Source organism: Oryctolagus cuniculus, chromosome X, assembly GCF_964237555.1.
Source record: "Oryctolagus cuniculus chromosome X, mOryCun1.1, whole genome shotgun sequence".
NCBI classification, from domain to species: Eukaryota; Metazoa; Chordata; class Mammalia; order Lagomorpha; family Leporidae; genus Oryctolagus; species Oryctolagus cuniculus.
In genome coordinates this window covers 7,652,281-7,672,292 of record NC_091453.1, presented here as the reverse complement: position 1 = coordinate 7,672,292, position 20,012 = coordinate 7,652,281, and the positions used below count along the sequence as shown (strand labels likewise).

Sequence of the window (20,012 nt, the reverse complement as noted above, 5' to 3'; positions counted from 1 at the left end):
TTAAATAATCCTAAGAAATAGCTTTTACTCTTTTTTAAACATAGTACAAATATTCTGAAGGCAGATCAGTTTAGCCTGTGAGCTTACTAAGCATGATTATGACACTAATATTTATATTTTGCTTTCTACTTTATAAAATGCAACACTCTTCAAAGGTTCATTGGAAATGTGCATTAATTTTCAATTCCATTCTTCTACGAACTTTCAAGTACCCTTGTATTTTTACATGTAATATCCTGAAAGAAGATACAGAAAATGTGAAAATTTTCACTAGAGTTTACTTTGGTAATGAGTTTTTACTTTATACTACATACTATGGGTGAGAAATTAGAAGCTGAGAGGAGATTAAAGCATAAATATTAGATCCTATAATAGTTCTTTGTGGGTCACATGAATTGACCATTTGAATTTGGAAGAGGTAATAGGAAGTAATATTTACCATGTAAGAATGCACAGTAACCTATAATATAACAGATTTGGCATGTTAGTACACTGTTAAGAACAGTTATATAATTTAATTTTACTCCTAAATCTTCTTTTTTCTACTCCCTAAATCATAAATATATAGGAGGAAAAGATATGGATTGTTTCTAAGGAAATGGATAAAGTGTAACTTGGAAGGTGAAATTGAAATAATAACTTTATTACTTGAACTATATTTCAAATTGCTCTCCAGACTTGGGAAACAGTCTTTTAAAAAAAATCCTAATATTAACAAATTTACTATAAAAGGCATCATGTCAAAGTTCAAAATACTAAGAGTTCTGACTTAAGTGGTGGAACTAACTCTTTATACATATCATGTACATGATTTTTAAATGATGGTGAGTTAAAATTGCAAAGTTCATTAATCACAATTTTTAATAATAAAAGGTAAATTTCTATAAATGTGATTGCAAGATCAGAGTAAGGCTTTTGCTTTACTTGATGGAGCACTGTAATAATGATCATGACCTGCTGTAAAAAATAAAAAATTTGTCGTTCCTTTTATATAAATGTAATATACTCTGATATACAGAAAAAATAACTGAAAAGAAAAATTTTTCTTTTATCCTGAATAAAAAGTATAGTTCTGACGGGGCAATATGTAGTTGAGAGTGTTTACTTTGCTGTCAGAGTGTCTTAGATTGAATCACAGATCTGGTATTAACTAGGTGGGAGTCCTGGATCACGTTATTTAAACTCAGTTTTGTCATCTAGATGATGAGGATAATAACTGTATTTACCTTACAGGGTTGTTTTGTGGATTAAATGATTTATATAATGCAAAGACCTTAGAATAATGCCCGACCCATTGTAAGCACTCATTAAGAAAGTATTAGCTATTATTTGCAATGGATTAATGTGTTCAACAAACCTACAAAACTTAAAGTATATCATACTATAGATATTTTGGCTTTACTGTATGGAAGGTAATTCTATTTTTAGTATTTTTCCATGTGGAAAAACATCTTCTCTCTATATGTGAGAAAAGAATGAAAGAATCAGATTGATGGGCTTGCCTGGCTCTGCAGATTGCATTTCAAATCCAGACTATGCAGCATGCTTTTATAAAAAAAATCAATTGCTGAAATTTTTTTTTTTTTGACAGGCAGAGTGGACAGTGAGAGAGAGAGACAGAGAGAAAGGTCTTCCTTTTGCCGTTGGTTCACCCTCCAATGGCCGCCACGGCCGGCGCACCGCGCTGATCCGATGGCAGGAGCCAGGTGCTTTTCCTGGTCTCCCATGGGGTGCAGGGCCCAAGCACCTGGGCCATCCTCCACTGCACTCCCTGGCCACAGCAGAGAGCTGGCCTGGAAGAGGGGCAACCGGGACAAAATCTGGCGCCCCAACCGGGACTAGAACCCGGTGTGCCGGCGCCGCTAGGCGGAGGATTAGCCTAGTGAGCCGCGGCGCCGGCCCAATTGCTGAAATTGGATATAGTCCAAAGTGGATATAGTCCACAGCAAGAGAGAAAGAGAGGTTTCCTGAGACAAAAGTAAAAGTAAAAGAGGGACAAATTCATATAATTTTATCATTCCATTCAGAGTACCCTTGACATCAAATTCAAAATTATTTTATTCAAAGACTGATTAGTTAATGTTGTAAACCTGAATTAAATGAGTTGAGATTTGCTTTAGAATGAAGGTAGCAAATTAAAACATCTTAAATTTTCACTTCATATGTTCATTGAATATACTTTACTAGATTGAACCATGGAATAAATAAATTCTATTAATATAATTGGGATTTATTTTACATATTAATTTTGTTTCCCTTTGAGATAACTTACTTTATACATTAATGTGGCAGTGTTCCAAGGCTTTTATTCCTTCAAGATACACACATAAAAGGGGATACTGAAGAGATGTTTTAAAATGAGTGCCCTCTAAGTTAGATTCTTGCTGTCACATCTAAAAACATCACACATTTGGGCTTGTCATGGTGAACCATGTAACTTCAGAAGTATTATAGCTCTCCCTGTTTGTAGCTTCCTCTGTTAGCATCTCTTCCACTATATCTAATCTTTGATCTCATCAATAACCCAGCCTCCTCTGGAATTCATTTCTTTATCCAATCTGAACCCCTCTGACTAGTTCAGTTCTCCTACTCTCTTAGATATGTCTTAGATATGTATTTCAGTATCTCCTTTGTTTCTCCTACTTGGCCACTGAAAATGGCTAGGGAAAAAATAATATATCCACATGATTGGTACAATTTTAATTTTGTGTTTTCTGACTTCAGTGCACTCAAGGCTACCTGGCAGACTTATTATTATTGCTCAGTTAGCTTAATATTCCTCAATAGCTAATTCTGCACTGGGGTATTCCAAGCTTCCATTATATTCTTCAAGACCTACTTTCTACCTGAGGATATTTCCCTGAGAAGATAATATTTGCCTCCAAATTTGCAGAGGGGGCATCATATTTCTCATCTGGATTGCTGAAACAGTTTTCTAACTGGTCTCAGACACTAGGGAGGCTACACCAATATACCTACATTGCCACAGAGCAATCTTTCTGAAATTTACATTTGATTATGTCATCTCAGTACTGAAATCTGCATAAGCTCTCCATTATGTTCCTCAAGATATTATGTTCCATCAAGTTCCTGCACTATGGTGCAGGTTAACACCCTGGCCTGAAGCACCGGCATCCCATATGGGCCCCAGTTCAAGACCTGGTTGCTCCACTTCCAATCTAGCTCTCTGCTATGGCCTGGGAAAGCAGTAGAAGATGGCCCAAGTCCTTAGGCCCCTGCACCCACATGGGAGACCTGGAAGAAGCTCCTGGCTCCTGGTTTCGGATAGGCACAGCTCCGGCCGTTGCGGCCAATTGGGGAGTGAACCAGCAGATGGAAGACGTCCCCCTCCCTCCCTCCCTCCTTACTTCCCTCTTTCTCTCTCTCTCTCTCTGCCTCTCCTCTCTCTGTGTAACTGTGACTTTCAAATCAATAAATAAATCTTAAAAAATGAGATAAAATCTAAACCTCTGGTAGGATCTTCATTATTTAGTTCTAACACAATTCATTATCTCATTTTATTTCATCTATGCCATTTTTCCTAATTATTCTTTAAGAAATATCTTTGAAGATGCTATTTTTTTAAAGCACCTATAAAGGATCCTTCTTTTCTTTTCCATCCAAGGTTAAATGCTATAACCTCTGTGAGGCTATGTCTGATTTTACAAAGTAGAGATAATCAAGACTTCTTAAGTGCTTTCATGTAACATGTTCATCCCTTGAAACAAAATGGGCCATAGTATTAGATTTGGATGCTTCTTTCTCCAATTAGACATTGAAACGATTGATTTGTGATTTTTTTTTTAATCTTTGATTTTCCGGCTCATAGTAAGTACATTTGTGCCACCTCCATGAATATTACTTGAACTGAATTACATAACCAGAATATGTATTTATCCAGCGTGTAAAGTATATGGTAGTATAAGCCTAACACTGAATAAAGAGTTCTATTAAACAATTGTGTAAGACGCTTTACCTTACTAGTTTTTCAATTTAAGCGAGATCTACTTAAAGTCTTTGATGTGAACTATATGGCAGGGGGAGGGGAATCTGTAGGAAGATAGGTCATTGAGGTCAGAAAATGCTATTTCTGGCACTGCTACATCAAGGAAGAATGCTTTTTTTAGGTGTAACTATTGCTAAAGGGGATTTTGAGTGACCCAGATTCTCAAGTTATTCATTTGCATTAATACCAGGAGTAGATGAGGTGAGCCAAAATCTAACTAGAGTCAGAACAAGTTTTTAACTCACATGGCCTATAAATAAACTCTCTAAATGTGCTACTCTGTTGACAGAGGCTGATTAGCAGGAACCACGACTACAAAAATCTTATCTTACCACCTTGCCACTTTGGGGAGGTGTTAGAAGGGTTATAGTCAATTTTCTTCCTATGGGGTAACTGCTATGTCTAACACTATGTCCTTGAAACTGATTTTGAAAGGCTAGGCTTCTGTATCACGTGAGTCAGGCAAAATACCATTAGCTTCTGTTTTAGCATTTTAAAATGCCACATTACATATCCACTCATAACAGTACTTCCCTAAAATGTTGAAAATTTGGGGCCAGCACCATGGCATAGCGGGTAAAGCTGCCACCTGCAGTGCTGGCATCCTATATGGGCGCCAGTTAGAGTCCTGGCTGCTCCACTTCTGATCCAGCTCCCTGCTATGGCCCGAAAAAGCAGTGGAAGATGGCCCAAGTGCTTGGCCCCCTACACCCAATGTAGGAGACTAGGAAGAAGCTCCTGGCTCCTGGTTTCGGATCGGCCCAGCTCTGGCCATTGCAGCCTTTTGGGGAATGAACCAGCAGATGGACGAACTCTCTCTCTCTCTCTCTCTCTCTCTGCCTCTGCCTCTCTGTAATTCTGCCTTTCAAATAAATGAATAAATCTTTTAAAAAATGTTGAAAATTTAACACAAAAGTAGTCAGGGGTGGGTATTTGGCATAGTGGTTATGCTGCTGCATGGGATACCTGCATCCCACATCAGAGTCCTTGATTTCCAATTCTAGCTCCACTTCTGATTTCAGCTTCCTACTAACAGCGCCCTGGAAGGCAGCAGGTGATGGGTCAAGTGCGTGGGTCTTTGAAACCCAAATGGGAAAGCTCATTTGAGTTCCAGGAATCTGGCTTCAGCCTGGCCCAGCCCTGACTGCTATGAACATTTGGGAACTGAATCTGAAGAGAGGTCTGTCTTTCTGTCTTTCAGATAAATCAAAATAATTAAATAAAAAGGAAAAATGGAAAAAAGAACAAATTTTATCTAGCTATTTAGATAATTTACTTATCCATTCATTCATGCTTTATTTTTAGAATATGACATGCTTTTATTTTAATAATTTTTGAAAACAGTTATTTTTGATTCTAAATAAGCACTCTCTAATCACTAAAAATTCTGATTTCTTATATCACTGGGTCAATTAATTTCTTTCCTAACAGTTCATTTCTTTCAATTAGAGATCATTATATTTTCCTCAGTCAAGCCTAATGGCTTATTATCACTACACTTTCATTTAATTGGGCCATCGCCACCTAACTATGACCTACTGGGAGTAATATACAAGTACATCAGATACTCTAATAAAGTTCTAATTTTAGAAACTGAACAATGGACAGAATAAAAGTTTTGTTATGTGGATAAATTGATATCATAATTCTACTTGAGAACCTACAGAACAAGTCATGACAGAAAACTTAGGGACAGCCTATTTGTTTACATACCAGAAAAAAATTCTAGATTGCTTCCATTTTTAAATCATAAGAACTATGTCTTTTTTTTTTAAAAAAAAAAAGGTAAGTCATTTATTGAGATATTCCTTAAGAATCACTGAATGTAGTACATCAAAGAATATGGCTGATCAGGGATAGCACTGGGGTCTAAGAGAAAAAAACTACTAGAACTCCTTGGTACTCTTATTTCCTTACTCTTATTAGAATGCAAGGTCCGTGGGGCTCCAGCAGTCTATCTTAGCATCTTCTGGTATTGACTGAGGGATACAAGAACAAATGATTAAAAATTTTGCAAACTGTCCTAATGAAGTGCCTAATTTTCATAGTGCTATATATCCCATTATTTGCAAAATAAAAACTGGTGGATCAGTTTCTCTAAAACTCTCTGATGATGAAAAATGTAAAATGATACAACCTATGTTCCAATATTTTCTGCTTAATTAACAAATATATTAATTATAGGGTTTAATGCATTAAATGAAATCAATATATATAAGTAACTGCTGAATGTATTAAAAACTCTGATATTTTTTATGTCTCAAAACTATAAAGAAATGAGTAAAATTTATTTGCCATATAACAGTAGACAACACAGAAGAATTTTTGTGGTACTGTAGTCATGAAGGTGACTAAAAGAAACTCAACCTGAATTGGTTTTTCTCTTCTTTTGTTTTTCTACTGGTAAGGAGAGCAAAGACATACTTGTGTATGAAACTTAGATTATAAGAAATACGATTTTAAAACTTTAGAAAGACAAATTTTCAATGATCAGTTTTTTTTTTTTTATTTTTTTTTTTTATTTTATTATTTTTTTTTTTTGACAGGCAGAGTGGACAGTGAGAGAGAGAGACAGAGAGAAAGGTCTTCCTTTGCCGTTGGTTCACCCTCCAATGGCCGCCGCTGCAGCCGGCGCACCGTGCTGATCCGATGGCAGGAGCCAGGAGCCAGGTGCTTTTCCTGGTCTCCCATGGGGTGCAGGGCCCAAGCACCTGGGCCATCCTCCACTGCACTCCCTGGCCATAGCAGAGAGCTGGCCTGGAAGAGGGGCAACCGGGACAGAATCCGGCGCCCCGACCGGGACTAGAACCCGGTGTGCCGGCGCCGCAAGGTGGAGGATTAGCCTATTGAGCCACGGCGCCGGCTCAATGATCAGTTTTAATAGATGAAATTCTAGTCATCCAAACATAAAGTGTCCAAATGAGAGAAGGAAAGGAGATGTAACTAATGCTGAGGCAGTTGCGTGGAGATTCCTTAGAAAAAAAACATTTAGGAAAATGCATATAAAAGATAGAATGAGAAGCTACTAGAAATGAACAAGCAGAAAATAATAACAATTGCTTGTAAGACGAGTGCCATGAAGGCAATTGTTCTGCTGAGGATTGTGAAAAAAAAAAAAAAAAAACAAAACTGAAGATACAAAGAGCATTTTAAAAATTAAGAAAAAATAGAAGTAAATGACAAAAGAAAAGTAGAAACATAAGGCATTTTAGGCTTTTCCTGCAAAGAGAAAAGTATTTAAACTAGGACATTTGAAAAAAAAAATGCTGGGGGCTGGCACTGTGGCATAGTGGGTAGAACCACTGCCTTATAGAGCTGCTTCAAATCCTGGCTACTCCACTTCTGATCCCACTCCTTGCTAATGTACCTGGGAAAGCAGTGGAAGATGGCCCAAGTCCTTGGGCTTCTACACCCACGTGGGATATCTGGATGAGGCTTCTGGCTCCTGGCTTCGTCCTGGCCCAGCCTTGACTATTTTAGTCATTTGGAGAGTGCACCAGCGAATGGAAGGGCTTGCTTGCTCTCTCATTCATTCTCATTCTCATTCTCCCCCCCCCCACCTTCTCTGGAACTGTTTCAAATAAATAAATAAATAAATCTTAAAAAAAAAAAAAAAAAGAATGCTTTTGGAGACAAGGAACTACTAAGAAGTATTCTGTGGTCCCTCTGAACCTACAGGTTATAATCTCAGCAAATGAATGAACTTTCTGGAAATTACCCTAGGGCTATTGTAAGAATTCCTTGAGTTTTACTGCTTAAAGCTTAAAGGAAGAATTGTCTTATTCAAATAATCAACAACAACAAGAAAACCCAGCATGGGTTCTACAATGAACATACTAATAAACCTGATATAAATACAAGGTAAAGTTTAGATCAGAATATGATTGGCAAGAATTTGATTTTTAAATTTTGGTTGAAGGATCAACATGGATTCAATGGTAAAAATGCAACAATGTAAACTTTTTTTTTTCAATAATATCTCTAGCATGGGAGATAAGAGTAAAGTCATAGATAGTGTGTCTCACAACAGATGAGATTTTGCAAGACACCCTTATGAATAAAGATACTGTAATATGCACTGAATTATATTATTGTAGATCCAGATAAGCACTTTGAATGACTGGATGAAATTAATACACAAAGTTTCATATTGAATGTTGCAAGGTCTGTCTTTGGTCCTTTCATCTTTAAAATGTTTTCTTTTAAACTGGGGTTTTCTTCATCACAGGGTCAGTTGAAAAAATAGGAAGGATGCTTTACAACACTAGAAGATTATTTGGTGATAAGCAGGATAATTAGTATCATAAAGTATAAAACTGAGATTCCCAACCTTTTAACAGAGTTGAATAGTTCCAGGTGAAATTTAAGAAGTTAAAATTAATCATATATAAATAAAAACAGTTGCATTAAGGTTAAAAAGTAAATAAATGTAGAATGCTATTTATGGCTGGCAATATTAAAACATCGTTTGAGCCACCTGTGAGCAGGTTAAAGCTACCATAATCATGTTAACAGAGGTACAGTGTTTAGATCACTGTAATAGTTCCAATATACTTATCATGGGGACACTAAGTATATAAGATGAGGGTAGACATGATAGTGAGTTATCTAGAACTCTTAAGTATGAAGATTTTGTGCGTTCAGCTCAAGAATAGATAATACAAATTATATTTAATACCATTCCATTGTAGTTTCCATGTACTTTTTGAAGATTCCTCATATACATGGATTTCAATAAAATTTTTGTACCCAAATAAACTTATCTTTAATTCTATTTTTTTTTAATTTTTGACAGGCAGAGTGGACAGTGAGAGAGAGAGAGAGAGAGAGAGAGAGAGAGAAAGGTCTTCCTTTTGCCGTTGGTTCACTCTCCAATGGCCGCCGCGGTCGGTGCGCTGTGGCCGGTGCACCGCGCTGATCTGAAGGCAGGAGCCAGGTGCTTCTCCTGGTCTCCCATGGGGTGCAGGGCCCAAGCACTTGGGCCATAGCAGAGAGCTGGCCTGGAAGAGGGGCAACAGGGACAGAATCCGGTGCCCCGACCGGGACTAGAACCCGGTGTGCCAGCACCGCAAGGCGGAGGATTAGCCTATTGAGCCACGGCACTGGCCATAATTCTATTTTCACGAACTTTTTGAAGTCATATTTCTAAAAACCAAATACTGTAATACCAAAGGTATATATCATTGGAGTCTGATTTTTTTCTTAAAAGCCATCAGGTTTACCTTTCCAGCTAACTTAAGAGTCCCTGACTTGTTATTCAGCCTCTTTCTCTCATTTTTAAAAAAATATTTATTTATTTATTTTTGAAAGGCAGAGTAACAGAGAGTGAGAGAAAGAGAGAGAGAGGGAGAGAGAAGGTGGGAGGAAGAGGGGAAGGGAGGGCAGGAGAAAGAGATCTTTTATTCCCTGGTTCACTGACACACAACAGCTGGGCCAGGCTGAAGCCAGTAGCCAGGAACTCTGTCTGGGTTTCTCATGTGGGTGGCAGGGATCCAAGTGCTTGGGCCATCATGTGCTGCCTTCCCAGGCACATCAGCAGGGAGCTGGATAGGAAGCAGAGCATGGGGACTCCAACCAACACTCAGACAAAGGGATACGGGCATCACAGGCTGCAGCTTAAGCTTCTGTGTTATAATGTCAGCCTCTCAGACTTTTTTAAACAGCCTGAGAAATGGGGATCTCACTAAACTCACAAGATCAACGATTTCATTTATGGGCAAATGCAACAACTGGAACATTTTTTTCTTATACCAGTCTACAATCAGCCTTCCTGTACCTTCTACATATTATGTTCTCTGGAACTTCAAAGACTATCTAATCTGTCCTTCCACATGACAGTATTTCAAACACTTGCTCTGTGTTTTTGTAATTTGCAATTTTCAGATTCACAGTGAGTAGAAAACTTATCAGAAGTCTGCTTTTATATCAATACAAGGAAGAACTTTCTAACTAGGACTATCCAATATGGAACATTTTGGAAGTAACAGCTCTGAATCCCTAAAATATTCAAACATAGGCTCGGTAACTTACTCATCAAATATATAAAAGGTGTTTGTTTTGTGATGTAGAGCGTGAGGATGAACATAAGTGCATAATACTCTAAGTTCTAGGGAGAGAGGTCTATTAAGCATATTTATATATAGTATAACACATTATATGCCTACTTCCAATAAAAAGGTAACATCAATAAAAGATGAACTCTTTGCTTTATTATAAAGTATTTTAAAATGGATTCTGTAGTATTTATCAGAGAGACACCAATAAAAAAAAAGATGCTACACCAACAAATAGGAAAAAATTCTCAGTATCACTAGCCATCAGGCAAATGCAAATAAAAATGACAACATATCAGCTCACTGCAGTTAGCGTGGCTGTTACCCAAAAGTCAGAAAATAGACGCTGGTGAGGTTGTGAAGAAAAGGGTACCCCAATACACTGTTGGTGGGATTGCAAACTAGTCCAGCCATTATGGGAAACAGTATGAAATATCTTCAAAAAACTAAAAATAGATCCGTCATATGACCCAGCTATCTCACTTCTGGAAATATGTCCAAGAGAAATTATATCAGCATATGAATGAGATATGCGCATTCCCATGTTTATTGCAGTATTGCTCACAGTAGCAAAGATAAGGAGTCAACCTAGTTGTTCATTGGTGGATGACTAGATAAAGAAAATGTGGTACACACACACACACACACACACACACACACTTTTTCACTTTGGCTAAGTGAAATAAGCCAGACAAAGAAAGACAAACTCCACATTTGTTCTCATAGATGGAAGGCCATATACACATAAATTAAAAATGTGTGGATGTCATATGGTTTGATAGATATTTATAAATATCATCGTCATGGAATTATATACCTTATATAATAATATACCCTCTTTCCTCACTTTATCTCTGTCACAAATATCTTATGTGATATTAATATATCCATTCCTATTCTTTTTTTTTTTGACAGGCAGAGTGGACAGTGAGAGAGAGAGACAGAGAGAAAGGTCTTCCTTTGCCATTGGTTCACCCTCCAATGGCCGCCGTGGCTGGCGCTGCGGCCGGCGCACCGCGCTGATCCGATGGCAGGAGCCAGGTACTTCTCCTGGTCTCCCATGGGGTGCAGGGCCCAAGCACTTGGGCCATCCTCCACTGCACTCCCGGGCCACAGCAGAGAGCTGGCCTGGAAGAGGGGCAACCGGGACAGAATCCGGCGCCCCGACCGGGACTAGAACCCGGTGTGCTGGCGCTGCAAGGGGGAGGATTAGCCTAGTGAGCCGTGGCGCCGGCCCATTCCTAGTCTTAAGAAAAATAGTATATATGTGTATTTATGCATATATAACATATACATATGAATCATATATGGCAAAATGTTCAAAATGGTTAAATCTAAATAGAAACAGCCTACAAATTTGAGAAGTATTCAAAGTTAAGTGTAACTTCTCACTTCATTATTCAGCAAAGATATTTATCATGTGTACAAAATTAGCTTTGGAGTGGCAAACACTTTTCCCATTTCTAGTGCTGAGGCACAATCCTTCTCATTAAGTTAATAAAAGCTCATAATGAACCTTAGAATCCAAGATGCTAAATTCAGAGAAGGCTGCCCAGCAATTACATAGGATAAAAAAAGACAATAGAGTTGAAAGTGAGGGGTGGGGTTTATTGTCAGAGTGTGCTGAAGGATTGTGGTAAAGCCACGCTGACTGCAAGGTCTCCCTCCTCCACACTTTTGTAAGAACAGGAATGTAAACTCCTGTGCGTTGTCGCTGTTAGAGAACAAGAAGAAAACAGCATAGATGCTAGGAACACAAGGCGTAAATTTAACATTTTGTGATAGCAAAGTTATGGGCTATTTTCTATCACCAAAAATTCCAAGGTGTATGATTTAAAATACTCATTTCATAAGTTACAGAATAGACTCTAAATTAGGCCATGGAGTGGTGGTAGGGCAACAACAATGACAAATGTTTAAGGAAAAAAATACAGTGAAAAGAACCAATAAAGTCATGGATGAGAAAATCTGAAGCTCTTAAATGAATAGATCTTAGAATACAAGCCAATATGTTCTATAGACAACTTATCAAAAGATAAGCACAGTAAAAATATCTGATTCAAAATCATGGAGGATTACAGATTTTAAATGTGAGAGAAAATGAAAAACTCTGTTCAAAATGTTAAAGCTCAAATTTCTCTAAGACAAACTTTCAAAGTACAGTCTAATATTCAGTATTTGGCACTCTAATATTCCTATGTTAATATTATTCTGATAATCAAACTCCATAATGGTTATACTATAAAATTAGGAAGTACCTTCTCTATGAAAGAATTAATAATGTATAGTTAGTATAATATGTCCATTTGATTATTTAGTGAGGTTTGCCAGGGCTAATTCACTATTTAAGTATTGTAATTACTCTTTTCCTAAATTCAAATCTTCATAACATCTACCTACAATTATATAACATTTACTGGATGGACTTACAATGTGTCAGATATGGATGCTAAACGTTCTCTGTAATTACTTTATTTAATCCTCATATAACCTCAAAAAATGTACTATTACCTTATGATATAATAATGAAGACACTGAGAAATTTAGAGATGTTAAATTAACTATATTAATCATAGCACTAGTATGAGAAAGACTGACAAAGCAAGAATTTGATCTGAGGAATGTCTCCAGGGACTGTACTCTAAGCTAGGACCACTTATTGTTCATAGAAAAACATGCTTATTCATTTCATGAGGCAAATAATTATATAAAATACTATATTCTGCAGTTATTTTCTCTTTTGTATATACAACACTTCAATAATGCCAAGACTTTTAAATGAAGTGATGTGATCTGGGGTATGGGTTTGTATACACCTATTAAAAGAGTACAAGGGCCGGCACCACGCATAGTGGGCTAAGCCTCTGCCTGTGGCACCGTTTCTAGTCCTGGGGGCTCCTCTTCTGATCCAGCTCTCTGCTATGGTCTGGGAAAGCAGTAGAAGATGGCCCAAGTCCTTGGGCCCCTACACCTGTGTGGGAGACTGGGAAGAAGCTCCCGGCTTCTGCCTTTGGATGGGCCCAGCTCCGGCCGTTGTGGCCATTTGGGGAGTGAACCAGCAGATGGATGACCTTTCTCTCTGTCTCTTCCTCTCTCTCCCTAACTCTGCCTCTCAAATAAATAAAATCTTAAAAAAAATTTCTAATAAAGAGTGTAACTGTACTTGAACAATGTATTTGAAGATATAACATATGCAGTAACAGAGCTGCTCAAGCAGAAATAACAAGTAGTTTGGCATGTTTATTTTTTCATGACCTTAAAACCAATTAAGGTCAAAATATTCATAATCATTCACTTCCCCTGTAATTTAGACACGGACACATGATGTAACTTGGCCAATGAAATTTGAGGTTAAGTCTAGAGAGATCCAGGCAAAGTATCCCTAAATCTTACAAAAGGGACTAAAGATAGGACCTACTCTTTTGCTTTTTGTGTATTGTCTTATGAGAAGTTATATTTGAGGCTGTTGGCATTTCTGAAAGTTAACTGAGAGTCCTGATATTGGAGAGTCAGGAAATCCAACCAAGAACACTCCTACCTGTGAACTTTCCTTATTATCTAAGCCAAAAAACAAGTCAGGTGTGATTTGAAATCCAATCTATAACCAATATCTATAACCAATCTATAACCAATATCTGTATCTAATCATCAATGTTTTATGTCTCTCTATAAAAGTATTTCCTCAAATTCAGACAGCATGATATTAAAAGAATAGTCACTTCTTTCTAGATTTTTCTGTATTTTTTCTTTATATATACACCTGTTTGATAACCTGCCAAGGATGCTGTCCTAAACTTCACAGAAGTGGTATAGTTGAGGTTCTCTGCTATTCTAACTGTACCACATCATATCACATTGATCATATCCTTATTCCTCTATTCCCTTTAAACTTGAACTATAATTTCAGATATTACTGATGATTTTATACTCTTTCAAATTATTTGTGATGTACATAACTTATCTTGACAATAAGAATTAGTTTGACAGGGCTGGCGATTGTGGCATAGTAGGCCAAACCTCCGCCTGTGGTAGCAGCATCCCATATGGGTGTCAGTTCAAATCCTGGCTGCTCCTCTTCTGATCCAGCTCCCTGCAAATGTGCCTGGGAAAGCCGTAGAAGATGGCCCAAGTACTTGGGGTCCTGCACTCATGTGGGATATCCAGAAGAAGCTCCTGGCTCCTGGCTTCGGATTTGCCTAGCTCTGGCTGTTGTAGCCATTTGGGGAGTGAATCAGCGGATGGAAGACCTCTCTCTCTTTCTCTCTATCTCCCTCTCTGTCTGTAATTCTGCCTCTGAAATAAATAAATAAATCGTCAAAAAAGGTAGCAAAAATTGCTGTGACATTATTCTTTATTTTTAACTTGTTCCTTTTTTCCCTTCAACACAATTTCATATTCTGGGCCTATTTTTCCCTTACCTATACAAATCTGATGTGAATGTTCCTAAAAATAAAATTCATGGCTGCTTTGGGAAATTACTCCAGTACTCTTAAAATGATTGTAGAAAATTAATGTATCTTCTTAAGCATGGTATGGGTGGTCATTACCTAATCTTTCTGTGGAGATAATTTAAGGTATTAGGCCACTGAGCTGCATATTCTGTGTAGCTCCAAGGTTATTAATGATGTGTAAAGGATGTTAGGTTAAAAAAAACTTTAAAATATATTTCTCAGCAGATCTCATTTTAGAGGCATCAATAAATCTCATTCAGATAACCGAATGTGTACAGTAGCTACAAAGGCAACAGATAGATTTATCCCTCCTCTTCGCCCTCCCCCTCCATAAGACTTAGGTTTTTTCTTAGATTTCTGAGGCCAAACTAAATATATGTGAAAATTAAGTGAGAATACTGGCAGGTAATCTCCAAGACAATGAAAAAAGAGAGCATTATACCTTCATTGAGTAAACGAAAGCACCAAGAATATGTATGGATAGGAAAGAATATCCTTCTAACTGCCAAGAGGGAAATCAGCAGAATTAAAGGATAACGCTTTGAAACCACATCTAAATTGCCTAGTACAGGGAAGGAAAGAGATTCTAGCAGACTTCAAGCTGCATTAATCAAAACAGTATTTTAGTGTTATGGCAGATGGTTTCTAAATGAAGTGTATCTTTGTATTTTGTCCCATACTTTAATGATTTATAGTCTTTAAGTGTTTCATAGGCTGATATATAATTTAATCTAACTAAGGTATTATAAGGCTCACACCTCAGTAAGCTCTGAAACAGCTAATTGGGATAATGGGAAATTACTTGTCTTCTCCCAAATGCCAGGGAAGTAGGTCAGGATAATTAACATACAAGCTGACTTTCAGTCAAAGGAAAACAAGACAGGTCTCATCTGTGTACTTTTAGTACCATGCATTTCAGACTAAAATGAGTTCAGCCTGAGAAAAAGCACAATATGACTCAGTTGAATAATTGAATTTCAAAATAAGACAAAAGGTAGTTAAACCATGAGAACACAGACTGAAGTCTTTTCTGAGGAAGACTAAATTTACACTTCATAAGCAGGGCCAAATTTCACATCTACAATGCTACTGAAAAACAACTAGGGTACAGACTTAGGTACATCTTGATTCTTAGACTACTTTATAAGCTGTCAGCACTCTATAGTATATATCATTTTATAAGGTAAGGTAAAAATATAAACGATAAGAAAGGAGCTTGGTTGGTGACATAATTCTTGATTCTAAGGCATAAGACAGGCTATATCTTAATATTTTCTTTCATTCTTCCTTTTGCCCACTTGTCCGTTGCCTCCTATTTTCAACTTCTTGGTAAATGGAAACTGGAACTAAGACATTAAATTTATTTCCTCTATAGCCTGTACTTGATTAGTGCAAATTCACTTCAGTAGGTCAAACTGAATGTTGGCCTCAGGCAGGATAGTAACATACCACTGTTCACCTTCGATCTTTGCTAACTACTGGTTGCTTACCAGTCTGTGCAGCAGCACAGTGAGGGTTCTATGTTGGAGGGCATGAATGTATGTCTGAGGCTGGAGTAATAGTCATAGCCTTATTCCTGGGTATAATTTTTGCCCTTTTGACATAACATCAAGCAGCTTGATTTGAATAGGAAGCCTACATAACTTACTTATAATGGCCAATTCAGGGCAGCCATGAACATGACACTCCTTAACTAAAGCTTAAAGAGTCTTCTGAAAATAATGAAATTTAAAGTTGATGCTTCCCCAAATTATACATTCCTAAATATTAGAAACAGGAATATGGAAAAAACTGTCATTGGAAAGGTGAACATATCTTTGATTAAATAAGAAGTACCTTCCAGGCTACCATGAAATGTGCTGCTCTGTTGAGAATAATTTAAAGTTCACTAAGACATCAAGTGGTAAGATTTATGGGAAAACACAGAGAGAGCAATGGGACCTGAAACATAATGCATGGCCACTTTCAGTGAAACAGATCTGAATGAAATAGCATGAACTGTCCCACAATATGGATCGCAAAGACAAAATGTGCAACAGCAAATTTACTGACACACCTCCTAGGGCTGTTCTATCATGAGTATTCTGCAAAGACAGAATGCCCTGAAAACGATGGAAAGTTACCACATAATTCCCTAATAAACTTATCTGGAATTTGAAACAAAAAAAATCCACATACTTAGGAGTGCATCTACATTGCTAAAAATAAATCCAATCCAGAAAAACAAAAAAGAACGTATAGAAAAGAAAGTCAAAGAAATGCTCTGTGGGCTACTGGAAACCTCAAGGAAGGCAGGCAGAAGCTATGCTTTCATTTAAGTTCCATTGCCCGCTGGCTTCTCTCTAATCCTGCCCAACTGAACGACCAGGATAATCTATTGTTAAGTGTCTCAGCTATCCAAAAACAAGACTGCATCAGTGGCTCTGCCTGTAGGAACAATGGAATGTTTTCTGAGCAGAATCCTCTATTTCTGTGCCTAACTGCAACACAGTTTATTTTTAAAATGGCTAAGATGAAATATGCTCCCCAATATGTTTGTGGAATAATAAATAAGCATCATACATTTAGTCATTGCTGTTGGATAGTACCTAAATAACAGCTAAAATGAAGTTTCTAACTTTGGTTAAATTTCAGAAAACAAATTCATTAATTTAGATATTATTAAAATATAAACATGTATTATTATGCTTGCTAAAACTACAGAGGCCTAACATGCCTCCTAACTCCTTTACAGACTCTTCCATAATCTGGTAGATGTGAGTGCTGGCAGGCTTGTTGGTAATGGATCGTAATTACCTTTCCTGCACCAGCATAGCACCTTTTAAATGTTTCTCATGGGGATTATGCCGTAACTATCCTTCATGTGGAAACTGCCTTAGTATATGCATTTTACTACAAACAATTCTGATACTTTGCTGGTGGAAGATACAATTTAATTACAACTAAATAACCCAAGGAAGATTCATACCATAAAAGGAAATCCACTGTATTCTCTGGTCAATCACTTTCGAAGTGACTCTCACTGTAAAAGAGCCACAGTTCACATGGCCATTGGGCTCCTAACCTGTTCATAGCCTGTGAATTTTGAGTTGTTTTTCCAGTAATGATGAAGAACCTAACAACAGTGATATATCCCATAGTGGAGCTTGCATACTTGCAAAATAGGCTGAAGGTGACATTCTGCTTATATCCTTTAAAAAGAGAAGTCCAATGACCCTGCAGGGCTGGGAAACTTATTTTTTTCTGTGAAGGGCCATTTGGATATTTATAACACCATTTTCACTGTCTACAAAATTATCACTTTAAAAATTCACCTGCTATAGATTTATTGAATTCCCAAGTCCTGCCTGCAGTTGCCTTGGCAGGGCCAGAACCAATGATTTAGTGGATGTTATATGGCCCAAAGGCTGGATTTTCCCCAACCCTGCCCTAGGGGGATCAAATCAGTAATTGTAGCTTCATCACTGGCTCAAGTTATCTGCACTAATTGGCTTGGACTGTATTTTGGGTGAAGAATTGCACACTGCTTTATACCATTTCATCTATGCTATTTTTTCTTTCGCATTTTATGTTCAGGACTTAGAGTCAAATCTAGACTTCTTTCTAACTAAAATAACTGAGTTATAACTTTTTTGTTAAATTCACCTGTTTCTGGGCCAGTGTATTATGTTAGTTATAAACAGATGCTTGGTATAGCATGTTGAATAAAGAACTTGATAACCAGTAAATAGATTCTTAATGCCAACAAGATACAGGATTACTTAACTGGCTTGTCTCTCTTAAGAGTTGATTCAGTTAAATTGAGTTTTGTAATCAACATACATACCAAGAAAGTAGATGGATGTATTTGACAAATTGGTTTCTAAAAAGAAGTTCAGCTATTTAGAGTTGACAGAAATGCTATGTGAAATCCCTCCTTGGGAAAAAAATTGTCTTTTAGATTTTTTTTCTTTAAAGCTTCTGACAGTGAAAAAGGAAGATATGTATGTGCATGTGTGGGTTGGGTTGTGTGTGTGCATCCACTTACTCAATCAAGGCTCTGTTAACACCCCACTAGAAGCATTTATGGTTAACTAATACAAACTCAGGGGGCAACCACTGTGGACCAAGGAGATGATGCATGAAAGTGAGAAGCAAGTGGATAAGGAAGGAAAAGAAAAAATATCATTAACCTTAAAAAGGCAAATAGGTAGTTGGAGAAAAAAGTTATTTGCTCCAGCTGTGGGTGTCCTTGGCCATAAACTTCATTACTCATCATTTTTCCCAAGTTACTGGGGTTCTGAAAGTAGGACACCAGGGGAGACTGAACTTCCTGAGCAGCAAGACTATTATTTTAACAAGAAAGGAAGCAAAATTCTATTTTCTTCAAATAAACCAATTTAAAAGGTTAGGATTTGGTATACACAAGCTAAGAATCTCCATAAACATACTTACTTTTTTCTCCTATGTTTTCACCTGCTGCCTCCCCTTCCTCTTCCTCTTCCTCCTCCTCTTCCTCCTCTTCCTCTTCTTCCTCTACTTCCGGGGGTTGCACATCATCCTGTGGGTCACAGGCACTAACTGGAGCATTCAGACAACAGTGGTTGAACCCACTATCTCGAGGCAGGGTAAAACTTCGAGGCTTGCCCCCATTTCCATTTAGCACTTGCATCCTCTCACTCTCAGCTAAGGGGTACGGCCCATAGTGATCCTGTAGGTGGCACTTCTGAGTTGGAAGAGTGGACTGCCGCCTATGTTCTGGGGAGATGGCCACGGAGTCAGAGAAGACAGAATCCTCCAGAGGAAGAGTCTGAAGATAGTGTAACCCTGAACTTGTCAGTGGCGTCTCAATTAGATCCTGCCAGGAGCGGCGCTGACTGGCTGTCTTGCGAATGGGGGACACCACACTGCTCCCAGTTACTTCTTGGCGAAACTCCTCATGGGAAGACTGAGACTGAGAAGTCTCTGTGGAGGAAAGTCGGCTGTGTTTTGCTTCCACATAAGGACTGGCACAACTCATCTGTGGAAAGAAGTCTGTAATCAGCCCTTAGAGAAATAATGAGGCAAGTTTGCAGACGTTTTAAAGTTAGGCCTAGATTACAGTTTAAGTGGATGTATTGAAATGCAGGGATACCAGATTTCACTGACACTTTGACATGCAAAATTTTTCAATGAAAGTATGACAACACGTGAGTATGTACAAAAGAAATATTCAGTAAAAAAAAAAATCCAAAGTTTAAAATCTCTACATATTTTCAAATTCCAAAGAAGTATTTTCCCCAGATTCTTGTTTCTGGACATTACAGAGCTTGGAGGTGAAGGCAAGTAGAGAGGCTTTTGCATGTAATAACTAGTTCCCTTATAAAACGAACCCTGCCTCTTCTTCACAAGTGGCTCCTATGGGTGCCACTGAGAAGCTGTTTTGCAGTTGTGTAAATTCTATGGCATTTTCTGAAAGGTTAGAAATATAGGCAGGATGTGATTATACTTTCTTAGGGATTAGCGTTTGCATTGACCATGACA

At 37.7% G+C, this 20,012-nt stretch overlaps 1 protein-coding gene across 7 annotated transcripts in view; it reads right to left on the bottom strand.

The window, feature by feature from the left end:
* The window catches only part of CNKSR2 (connector enhancer of kinase suppressor of Ras 2), a 315,289-nt gene that overhangs the window by 27,211 nt on the left and 268,066 nt on the right, over positions 1–20,012 (bottom strand). For all 7 annotated transcript variants that reach the window (XM_002719953.5, XM_002719954.5, XM_070067189.1 and 4 more), the window contains one exon: positions 18,945–19,509. In XM_002719953.5, coding sequence (XP_002719999.1) covers positions 18,945–19,509 — 565 coding nt within the window. The remainder of the gene's footprint in view (positions 1–18,944; positions 19,510–20,012) is intronic.